A 12,232-nucleotide genomic window follows, 5' to 3' on the forward strand; every position below is an offset into this window, starting at 1 on the left:
TGGATTGCAGGTATGCACTACCACACCCAGCTAATTTTTGTATTTTTAGTAAAGTCTGGGTTTCACTATGTTGGCTAGGCTGGTCTCGCCAACGCCTGACCTCAAATGATCCACCCGCCTCGGCTTTCCCAAGTGCTGGGGTTAAATCAGACGTGAGCCACAGTGCCTGGCCTATTTTCACATTTAAATGAAGGGATTGAAAAATCTTTTACGAGGGAAGCAACTGAAATCTTAATAAAAGCTGAATCAAAATAGTGGTGCTGTGAGATAGGGGACAAGTCAATCCATCTTTTCAGCCTTGGTTTCTTCACCTGTAAAATGAAGGGGAGAAGGGACCCCAAAATAATCAGCTCTAGGTATCCCTGCCAGCCTGAACCTTTGGCAATTCTTGGGGTACACAGAGGAATTAATGTTGAGAAAAAATTCCAAGATAATTCTAGTACTCAGGCTAGCTTCCCTCCTGGAAGCCTTAGCAATTCTGGGCTTTCTGTTTGCAGACTGCTTGTTCCATGGGAAAAGTCAGCCCTCACACTCAGCCAATGAGAAAGGGTCTTTGATTTCCCTCTGATTGCATCAGCCTTGGTCATGTGTCCACCTCAGCCAATCACTAGACACCAGAGGATGCAGGCCTGGAAGAATTGAGATCCGTTTCCTTTCCCATCCCTGGAGCTGGGGGTGGGGTCAGTCCTACCCAAACCACAGGTGTGCAACACAGTGATGAGGAAAAGGCAGGAGGGTGTAGTGAGGGGACTCGGCAACCCACGGTAGTCACTACCAACTGCATCGTTTTTTTCACTTCACAAACACGCATTCTCACACAAACACACACGCTGTTGTGTAAGTGATTTCTAGAAAAGCAATAAGAGAATTCAGGTTGGGGACATGTTTAATGACATAGATGGGATGTCCATGACAGAGGGGCCACGTGGTAACTGTCTGACCACTGCAGGCTGACAGCAGGGCTTGTCGTTAAATACTTTACCCCAAATGAGATTATGTTTTAAGTGAAGTAACTCAGGAATGGAAAACCGAACATCATACGTTCTCACTCATAAGTGAGAGCTAAGCTATGAGGATGCAAAGACATCAGAATGACACAATGGACTTTGGAGACTCAGGGAAGGAGTGGGAAGGGGGTGAGGGATAAAAGACTGTGAGTTGTGTGCTGTGTATACTGCTCAGGTGATGGGTGCACCAAAATGTCACAGATCACCACTAAGGAACTAACTCGTGTAACCAAACACTACCTGTTCCCCAGTAACCTCTGAAAATGAAAAATAAAAAATATATATTTTACCCCAAATGGACAGGATATTTCCTGATGAGTATGCCTGTATGATATCTGTGACTTTTATATTCCATTTTAAAATAGAAGCCTCCTGGATGATCAGGCTTAATTGAAACAGGCATTCACTTGGGGACAATGCGTCCTAGAAATATGGTGGACTAGAAGCGGAGTGTAACAAGAGCCATTATTTATCTTAAGCCTCAGATGTTTTATCCACAGTGAACTAGACATTTGATGGTATTTTCCAATGTGCCTGAGGCATTAATCCTCGAACAAATGCATGTGTCACTTGAGAAGAGACTGATATTCGTATGTACAGCCGGTGTAAACTATTTAATTGATTTTGCCAGAATGAAGTGAGGGGAAGTCTTGGCACCAGGAATTTGGGTGACTGGCTCATTGAGAAAGAAAATTACAAAGCTCAGAATGTTTTCCTGGGAACTCATGAGTATAGCTCAGAAAAATAATGGATATATTATGGAAGATTAATTTCCATTGTAGTCAGCATCACCAGCTGTTTGTGAAATCCTGACAGAGGAAAGTAGGGCAAACTAGAAGAATCAGCAAACAGAACAATCCCTGCTTCCAGATTAATATTGTTGCAAATATTTGGAAGCAGTTTGCCGTTTACTTTTATTTAATTTAGGGCCCCGAAGATGTGCCTAATGAATGTGATAAAGGCGGATTACCGAAATCACAGTAAAAGCCGTAGAGGCATGAGGGAATAATGGATTTTGTATAATTTGTGCATATTATCATAAAGAAAAAGATCTTTCTGAAGCAGAATACTTTATAAACATAGCTACTTCTGCCCCTCTTCCCTGCTTATCCATCTGTGTTTGATTGCTGTGTGGTTTTGATCAACTTTACTTCTAATGATGCCAGAATAGTTTAGCACATGAGGTGAGAATATGCAAATATCGCTATAGTTTTATCTTTCTCTTTCTAGTGTTACTCCTGGGGGAGGGAAAGGCTTTTTAATTAAAATTAAAATGAACGAACAAACCTCAGTGAGATGCTAAGAGGCGAAGCTGTGCAAAAAGATTTGCTTCTGAATGAGTGTATTGGATGAGGTATATGTTCAGTTGCTGTGGTCAAAGGTGTCCAAGGGACCACAGTCCCACATTTCCAAACTGAGATTCCGTCTACCTAGTCCTTTAATTGTACAGATAAAGTGGAAAAGATCTGCAGGAACAGCAGATGATTGCTTAGGAGTCTGCTGTGAGTAGAACCAGTGGAACCACAATGAGGAGTGATAAAAATTCAAGACAAGCTGCTTGCCACTGGAGTTGGCCGTATGTGATAGTTCTAAGTAAATGAAATACAAGTTTTATATCCAGAAAATTATTGCCCTCTAAACTTTAAAAATTGGTATATTTATTTACATAGTCTTGTCTTTAAAAATACCGTTTGAATTGTCTTCAGAAATACTTTATGGCATGAGAAACCAGTCTATTTTATAACCTTGGCTCTATTTTTAAAAAATAATTCTTTTACTGATCTTTGCTGACATTTATCTATTTTATTCAACAGCCTTGGTGCTAAATGTCATGTACCTATTTCTAAAAAAAAAAAATCAAATCTACTCTCTAAACATGTGAAGTATGATGGGTTGCCAGGAGCGTTCACACATAGCAAATTTGTGGAGTTACCATTTCCTGTAAAAACCTACCAATGCAATATGATAGGATCAAGCCAGAATTTGAACTCTGATCTCTGTGACTGCAAAAGTCTAGGCTATTTCCACTTTATTACTTAAAAGAGAGAGGTTTGCTACCTGTGAGGATATTCAAAACAATGCCTGAATGTAGTTCCTGAATATGATTTTAGCAATGCTTTGAATAGTAATGAAGGAATAGGAGCCCATTATCTTCCCGTTTCAGTGATGGTGGGATGCATTTGAATGTAGTTCAGTCTCTTATTTGAATAAGTTGTGTAGTCATATTACAACTTAGAGTATTTTTCATAATGTGGTCCTGAACCCTTTGTACTGGAATCACCTGGAGCTGGCGTTGCCCTTTGACCTGGGTAAGAGGGATCTCCAATAGAAGCCCTGGGCCATATGAGGGCCTGCTCTGGCCTTCCTCTGGCTGCACTCCTTCCTGTGAGGCCAGGGATCTCTGAGGCCTTGACCCCATCCTCCTCTCCATCCAGATTATGCTCTGGGTGCCCAGGACCCAGGAACTCCCATAAACTCAAGAGATCAAGACTAGAGTGCCCATTCTCATCACAGTGGTGAATCCACGCACATCAGCACATGGTCCCTCACTTGGCAGGAGGGAGTGGAGGATGTGGCACAGGTGGGTGTAGAGTCTGGGCTGAGACTTCTAGCTTGCTGCTTGTCGAGGCAGGCAAATAGAGTAGGTTTCATTTAACCATTTGCTATCTTAAAATATAATGATTGGGTAGAGATACAGGCTATTGCTTCTGTTTGTACTCTTATCCAAGGCTCTGTAAATGTCAGACCAGGCCTGGACCTGGGGATTTGTCCAGAAGCTGGACAAATGTGCATATTCTGACAAATATGCAGTATGAGAAATATCATTGTGCAGATTTGTCAAGATGTGGCTCCTGTCCCAGCCTTATGACTCAGAAGCTTTGGAGGCACAGCCGAGGAGTCTGCATGTTAACCAGCTCCCCGGGTGACTCTCCTGTTCTCTGAAGTTAGTGAGCTAGGTCTTCAAAGTCACTCTTGTTTAGAGAAAAAGTCATGTCCCAGAAATCCTGTGACTGACTGCTCCTTTGCAGGCTGGGGCTTCAGCATGGGGACCAATTACCACTTCCACAGCTGGAGAGTGTTTGTCATCGTCTGTGCTCTGCCCTGCACCGTGTCCATGGTGGCCCTGAAGTTCATGCCAGAGAGCCCAAGGTTTCTGCTAGAGGTGAGTCAGTGCTTCCCCCGCAGCGGGAGAGCGACACAGCCACCACAGGAACCCCGCCTCCCTTCCTGCTCTCAGTTCCTCGGCCCATACTCGTCATTAAATCCGGCTCCCTGCCTGCTGTGATGGTGGCAGGTCATGGATTCGTGGAGGGCTCAAGAGCTCACGGAGCCCTCAGCCGGAGCTCCTTCCCAAAACTGTGGAAGGGTGGTTCCGGAGCTGCCTCATGACACCCAATGTCCCCGAGATCCTGATTAGGAAGTTTTTTAGCCTGGGCTGCACAGGGAGACCTCGTCGCTACAAAAATAGAAAAAATTAGTTGAGTATGTTGGTGCATGCATGTCCATGGTCCCAGCTACTCGGGAGGCTGAGGTGGGAGGATTACTTGGGCCTCAGGGGTCAAGGCTGCAGAGAGCCATGGTTGTACCACTGCGCTCCAGCCTGGGTGACAAAGAGATACTTCTTCTTAAAAAAAAAAAAAAAAAAAAAAAAAAATATATATATATATATATATATATATATATATATTTACATTTATATTTATATGTTAAATGTTTATATTTCACATTTACACCTTGAAAATATATTTATATTTATATTTATATGTGAAATATTTATATTTCACATTTACAACTTGAAAAATTGTATATATTTACATTTATATTTATATGTGAAATACTTATATTTCACATTTACACCTTGAAAAAAATATATATATGTTTTTTGAGATGGGGGTCTCTCTTTGTCACCCAGGCTGGAGCACAGTGGTACGACCATGGCTCTCTGCAGCCTTGATCTCTGGGGCCCAAGCAATCCTCCCACCTCAACCTCCCGAGTAGCTGGCACCACAGGCATGCATGCACCAATACACTCAACTAATTTGGCATGAGAGAGCTATGGTACAGTTTGTTGCTGCTCCCAAGCTGCTCCCAAGGTCTCCTAGCTACACAGGGTCCCAGCCACCCGACAGCTGCATCTGTGTCCTGAGAGATGCGTCCCACGAACCTGCAAAGCAGGGGAGTCTTCTGCTTGCCGAGGTCAGACAGCGCAGGAGTGGGCGGAGGGGCAACAGGACCCAGTCTGCAGAACCCACTTACCTGCGTCCTTCCTGAGCCATCTGCAGAGTGATCCTCCACGTTGAATTTCCCTGTTTGCCCCTGTGATCAGGAGGCAGATGCCACAGGGAGTTTTGCACCCTTGGTTGGAATGAGTGTCCTGGGGCTGCTGTAGCAAAGTGCCACAAACTGAGTGACTTAAAAGAAGATATTTGTCTCACAGTTTCAGAGACTCGAAGTCCCAAATCAAAGCAGCAGCAAGGTCTTGCTCCCTCAGAAGACTGTGTGGGAGAGTCCTCCCTTGGCTCTTCTTGGTTCTGTTGGTTTGTGGCTTTTTTGGCCATTTCTTGGCTTGCGGCTGTGTCACTGCAGTCGTGACCTTCATCATCCCATGGCATCCTCCCTGCATGCTGAAGGGCAGCAGTTATAATGAATTGGGGCTCCATCTACTCCAGAATGTCATCATCTGAATTTAGCTAATTGCACCTGCCACAACTCTATTTCCAATAAAGTCACTCTCTGTGGTACAGGGGGTAGGACTTCATATCCTTTTTGGGGGCACATAATTTGACCTGTAACATGTTGCTTCTTTGCCTTGTCTCATCAGTGAGGAATGTGGTTCCCACATCCGAGTCCATTCAACCTTATAAGTGCAATTAGTTACTCAGAGTGTATAATGATAATACCACCTAGCATTTATACCTTGAAAGCACAACCTTATTATCCTTGTGAGAATGGCTGGGGAGGGAAGCTTGTCCTGGTCATTCACAAGTCCTAGATGGTAATGAGTCCATGTGCCGTCGCCTCAGACCTGACAGGAATGCTCGTATCAGCATTCCCATTGAGTCTGTAGGATTTTCCATCCCTAATGAACAGAAGGCCTAGTCAGTACTGATTTTTTCCTGTGTCTTTTCTTGGTTTCACCAGATGGGCAAACACGACGAGGCCTGGATGATTCTCAAGCAAGTGCATGACACCAACATGAGGGCTAAAGGGACCCCAGAGAAAGTGTTCACAGTGAGTATGGGGTTGCCTGCCAGTAACAGGGGGTTCTCTTCTTCACTGCTTTGCTTTGCTAAAAAGTAATTTAAGCACATAACAGAACATTTGTCAAAAGGAGAATAAAGACTCTGATATTGCTGTCACTTTATAATAATGACTCTTTGCATTTTGATGGCTATCCTAGGTTTTTCCTTAGGTTGCTAATTATTTTTAAAAATGGTGCCAGGCACGGTGGCTCATGCCTGTAATCCCAGCACTTTGGAAGGCTGTATTAGTCCTGTTTCATGCTGCTGATAAAGACATACCCGAGACTGGGAAGAAGAAGAGGTTTAATTGGACTTACAGTTCCACATGGCAGGGGAGGCCTCAGAATCATGGCGGGAGGTGAAAGGCACTTCTTACACGGTGGTGGCAAGAGAAAATGAGGAAGATGCAAAAGGAGAACCCCCTGATAAACCCATCAGATTTCATGAGACTTATTCACTACCATGAGAACAGCATGGGGGAAACCGCCCGCACGATTCAATCATCTCCCACCAGGTCCCTCGAACAACATGTGGGAATTATGGGAGTACAGTTCAAGATGAGATTTGGGTGGGGACACAGAGCCAAACCATATCAGCGTTTGAGTCCGGCAGATCACTTGATGTCAGGGGTTCGAGACCAGCCTAACCAACATGGCAAAACCCCATCTCTACTAAAAATACAAAAGAATTAGCAGGGTGTGGTTGCCTGCACCGATTCCCAGCTACTCAGGAGGCTGAGGCATGAGAATCTCTTGAATCAGGAGGTCGAGGTTGCAGTAAGCTGAGATGGTGCCACTTTACTGCAGCCTGGGCAACAGAGCAAGACTGTGTCTGAAAAAAAAAATGGTGACAGTAATAAACAGATTTCTCTGGGGATAAGCATATGTATGAATATTTATTTATACATATTATTATCATTATTATTTTGAGACAGAGTCTCACTCTGTCACGCAGACTGGAGTGAAGTGGTGCAATCTCGGCTCACTGCAACCTCTACCTTCAAGTGATTCTCCTGCCTCAGCCTCATGAGTAGCTGGTACTACAGGCACATGCCACCATGCCTGGCTAATTTTTGTATTTTTTAGTAGAGACGGGTTTCACCATATTGGCCATGCTGGTCTCAAACTGCTGAGCTCGTGATCCGCCTGCCTCAGCCTCCCAAAGTGTTGGGATTACAGGCGTGGCCACCATGCCCGGCCCATGTATACATATTATTTCACAGTATAGCACTCATTATCATTTTATGTTGTATCCTAGTATTCATAATCATCATTTTAATAAACCGTATAATGCTACAAACATTAGCACTGTTTTCCCAACATGTCTCTAATGTTGGAAGCTTATTTATCCAGTTTTATTTCCTTGTTTCTCTAAATATCAGTGCAACGAACCTTCTCATGCACATAGTTCCTGCCCTTTCATGTTCTGGGATTGTTTTATTTCTAGGAGTAGACTCCTAGAAATAAAAGTGCTGTCTCAGAGAGCCTGGTTATTTTTATAGCTCTTGAGATATATTGCCAGATTTTAATACATTTCAACTGGATTGTACTAATCTATAATGCCACAGACAATAGGGGACCCATTTGTTTTTTATTTTTTGAGACAGAGTTTCGCTCTTGTTACCCAGGCTGGAGTGCAATGGCGTGATCTCAGCTCACTGCAACCTCCACCTCCTGGGTTCAAGCAATTTTCCTGCCTCAGCCTCCCGAGTAGCTGGGACTACAGGCATGTGCCACCATGCTCAGCTAATTTTTGAATTTTTAGTAGAAACGGGGTTTCACCATGTTGACCAGGATGGTCTCCATCTCTTGATCTCGTGCTCCACCTGCCTCAGCCTCTCGAAGTGCTGGGATTATAGGCATGAGCTACCGTGCCTGGCCCTGGACCCATTACTTCACACCCTTACCATCATTGGCTATTAGTCTGAATTTTGTTTCTTGCCAGTTTTAAAAGAAAACAAAACAAAACAAATAAACAAAACCCAGATAATTTCTATAAAGATGTCTTGATAGTTACAGAGATGCTGTGTTCCTGCCTACCATGCTCTGACCAACCAGGAGGCTATAGGCAGCTTTTCTATAACCTTCCCTACTTCAAATCCATTTCCTCAAGGAAACTTTCCTGAAGTAACTCCCACCTAGCTTTGATTCACTGCTTTTGATTTTTTAGCTTCCATAATTTCAGTCTCCAGTAAACCACTTATCCTTGTTAACCTGTTGCTTAAAAACCCCTGCTTTTCAGGGAGGATCACATGGTAGCTAAGCATCTGAACCCAAAGTATCAAATCCCAGTTTTGAGATTTTGTAGCTGTGTGGCTTTAGGCAAGGTACTCTGTGTGCCTCATTTTTCTCACGGAGAAAAGAGGGATAATCATGTCTAAAATGTGGCTATTGTAAGGATTAAATAAAACACCAAAAAAGCAGTGCCAGGCTTGGAGTAAGTGCTACACAGACATTAACCATTATGTGAAATGTTTTGACATTTTTTCATAAATTAACTCAAGTTATAAATTTGATGGAAAAATTCCTCAATTGCATATTTTCTTAATTCTAATATTAATTCTAATATTTTCTTAATTCTAATATCTGAAGTATGGGGCCAATGCTTTTCCGGCAAATTTAAAAAGAACTTTTATTTTAGTTTTAGGGGTACATGTGATGGTTTGTTACATAGGTGAACTCATGTCACAGGGGTCTGTTTTACAGATTATTTCGTCACCCCGTTACTAAGCCCAGCACCCAATAGTATCTTTTTTGGTCCTCTCCCTCCTCCCATCCTCCACCTCCAAGTAGACCCCAGTGTTGGTTGTTCCCTTCTTTGTGTTCGTAAGTTCTCATCCTTCAGCTCCCACTTATAAGTGAGAACATGTACTGCAAACATTTATTAAGAAGCGTAATGAACAGAAATACTCCAGATGAAAGATGTTGGCTGGGCGCAGTGGCTCACGCCTGTAATCCCAGCCCTTTGGGAGGCCGAAGCGGGCGGATCATGAGGTTGAGAAATCGGGACCATCCTGGCCAACATGGTGAAACCCCGTCTCTACTAAAAACACAAAAATTAGCTGGGCGTGGTGGTGCATGCCTGTAGTCCCAGCTGCTTGGGAGGCTGAGGCAGGAGAATCTCTTGAACCAGGGAGGTGGAGGTTGTAGTGAGCCGAGATTATGCCACTGCATGGTAGCCTGGTGACAGAGTGAGACTCTGTCTTAAAACAAAACAAAACAAAAAACACAACAGAAAGGAAAGATGTAAAGGGTCACAGCGATTCTCCCACCTTCCATCCCTGCTGACTCTGTGATGGCCTGTAGTGCGTCCACTGTGCTGCAGGTGTGGAAGCCACACATGGGTGAGGCTTCTGGGTGTACCTGGCTCATTCCTGCCACCCTGCCCCCGCTGCCCTTTTCCACAGTCAGAGGAAGTCCAAGTTCCTCTCCAAGCTCCTGCTTATTTCTGGGAGATGTTTCCATGGTCTTCTGAATCTGCCTCCACATTGGCTGGATTGGGTTTTGCACTACATCAGCCTGGCCTGAAACACAGGAACACACATGCACATACACAAAGGCATGGAGACACACACACAGACATAGGCACACATACGGAGACACACAGACACACCTGAAGACAGACACACAGACACAGGAACACACAGACACACACAGACACACATTAAGACAGACACACAGACACAGACATAACTCATACCCAGCATTTGGGGTTTAACGGGCTAGCTGAACATTCGTGAACAGAGGAATCATCCCAGAATGCAGCCTTCCCCTCCTTTCTCCCATTTCCCTTTCAGTCTCTCCACCTCCTTTCCTCTGCCTTCTCTATTCTTCTCCCTTTGGAATAAAATCGTTTCTCCTTGCTTATGCATAATGGGTTACTAGCATTTTAAATCAGAGTGTTTTTCTGGGATTTCCCCATGCCTTGAGCAGTTATTAGCAGATTTATTTCAAACGCACACAGACTGTCCCCGGAGGAGTCCTGATTAGAGACTTCCTCCCCACCCTGTCCTGCCCGTCACAAGCACACCATCAGCTCCTCCCAACTCGCATCTTACTCTCCGGCGTCTTGTACAGTAGCTTCCATGTGGTGGTGCTCAGCAGGCCTTTCCTAACTGTTGATTCTGGAGAGACCCCTTCTACACCAGCCAAATGGGATTACTGCAGTGGGAGCCCCGTTTTGGAGAAGTGATCCCACATTCTCTGCTGACAACACATTCTACTGCGTTCAAAGATAAACTCTGGCACATTAAAATCTCAGGGAGTTTATTTCCGGAGACAGTGATTCATCTGTCGTGTGGCTCACAGTGGAGGTGGGTCAGGGCTTTAGCGACAGAGCCTGAGGGAGAGGTTTTTATAGGTAGAACATGGAGTCAGAGCAGAGAAAGCATTTTCCAGATTAGAGTTTGAGCGATTGCCTCATTTGGATTATTCCAGTGGGAGGTTCAAGATAATAATAGCCAGTGCCCACTCAGCTGACTGGGCTGGGCTGAGCTTGTTTTGTTTTATTTAAAATTCTGACTTAGGTTTGTGCTTGATGATGGGAACCGAGGGCATTAGAGCCACTTTGGTTGAGTGGCTTCCCATTTAGTTATTTTAACAGAGGTAGCTGCCTAATGCTGAAGAATGAGATCTTAGCTAGGAAATCAATGAAAACGTCAGTTTTCAGACACAAAAGCTCAGTCTTTTACAGCAGGATCAGAGTTCCTCGTTTTAGGGGTGGGGGTGTGCCTGGAGGAAGGGCGGTCGGGCAGAAATCAATGTGTGGAGGGTTATTAAAATGTCGGCGTTTTGTCTTATCCCAGCATGCATGCCAGTTACTAGGTTCTGAGGCCTAACTGTGGCTTTCAGTTTTAAGTCAACAGGAAGAGCCACTTAAAAAGGTTATGGGCTCAGTGTTTTATACTGACCTGATGATTATGTTAATGATGTAGAAGTAAATGACAGGATGGGCCAGAAAAAGAAATGCAAAGAGACAACCAGAAAGCAGTAACTGACCTCAGAGAGCCAGCCCGTGGTTGGCGGTCAGGGGCGGGTACTCAGCCAGCTTGATGGCATTACCTGTTTTGCTGTTGTGCGCTTCCCGTCAGCAGATGTGCTCATAGATGTGTTCAGTGGCCTGGAGGGAGAGGTTAGGGCAGTCAGACTCTCACCTGGTGCCCATGCTGTGAGCCCTAGCTTTTACTGGCCCCTTTGGCCGTCTCAGAAGCTCACAGTGAAACCTTTGGAAGGAGAAGGAGTTGAAGCGCTCAGCGGAGAACCCACCATCTGCAGGGCTGGGGTAACACAAGACAATTTAGACTGAATCATAGACAGTTGTTCTAATGAATCGTAAATTAAAGTGAGTAATTGTGCTTGAAGTCATCAACACACCCACTCCCTAATCCCAAAGGAAGAGAGTGTTTTTTCCTCCAAGGAGCAAAGAATGGAAAAATGGACAGTAGAGTGGATACCTTAAGGCGTTGGGGTGTGGTTTTTAAGGTGCTTCCTGAGTTGGTGCTCACTTTCCCTCTAGCCTCCTTTGGCTGTAGCTGGGGTTCGTAACATCCAGGAAGGTACTGAATAGCCTGAAGCCCAGCTCCAGCCAAGAGTTCTACTGCAGAGCCTCCTGTGTTAGGTATGAAGTTTTCCTGTTGACCTCAGGCGGAAGATCTTATTTGCAAAGGCTGCATATCTGTGAGAGGCAAGATGAGTCCAGAAGGCTCACGGTGTGGTTACATCCTCCTTGACATTTCAGGGAAGACAGCCTACGCCTTTAGCACATTCTCAAATGGGTGCCTGGCCCTTTCAAAAGTTTAAGAACCACTGTTTTTAGGGTTTAAAAAAGCATAGCCAAGCTATCTTAGACCTAGTGCTCAGGAGATCATGAGTCTGCTGTCCACTTCCAGGGACTGCTTTCTCCCAGCAGAGTATCCAGTCCCGTCTGTATTTCTCTTCTGTTGTCTCCTCATATCTTCAGTCCTTTGGCTGAAGAAAGAGATGG

General features: G+C 44.5%; 1 protein-coding gene across 7 annotated transcripts in view; it reads left to right on the forward strand.

Moving 5' to 3' along the window:
* Nucleotides 1-12,232, forward strand: part of SV2B (synaptic vesicle glycoprotein 2B) — a 194,067-nt gene that overhangs the window by 150,207 nt on the left and 31,628 nt on the right. For all 7 annotated transcript variants that reach the window (XM_074400050.1, XM_039480070.2, XM_074400051.1 and 4 more), the window contains 2 exons: nucleotides 4,037-4,170; nucleotides 6,150-6,239. In XM_074400050.1, coding sequence (XP_074256151.1) covers nucleotides 4,037-4,170; nucleotides 6,150-6,239 — 224 coding nt within the window. The remainder of the gene's footprint in view (nucleotides 1-4,036; nucleotides 4,171-6,149; nucleotides 6,240-12,232) is intronic.

Source organism: Saimiri boliviensis, chromosome 5 (genome assembly GCF_048565385.1).
Source record: "Saimiri boliviensis isolate mSaiBol1 chromosome 5, mSaiBol1.pri, whole genome shotgun sequence".
In the NCBI taxonomy this organism is placed as follows: domain Eukaryota; kingdom Metazoa; phylum Chordata; class Mammalia; order Primates; family Cebidae; genus Saimiri; species Saimiri boliviensis.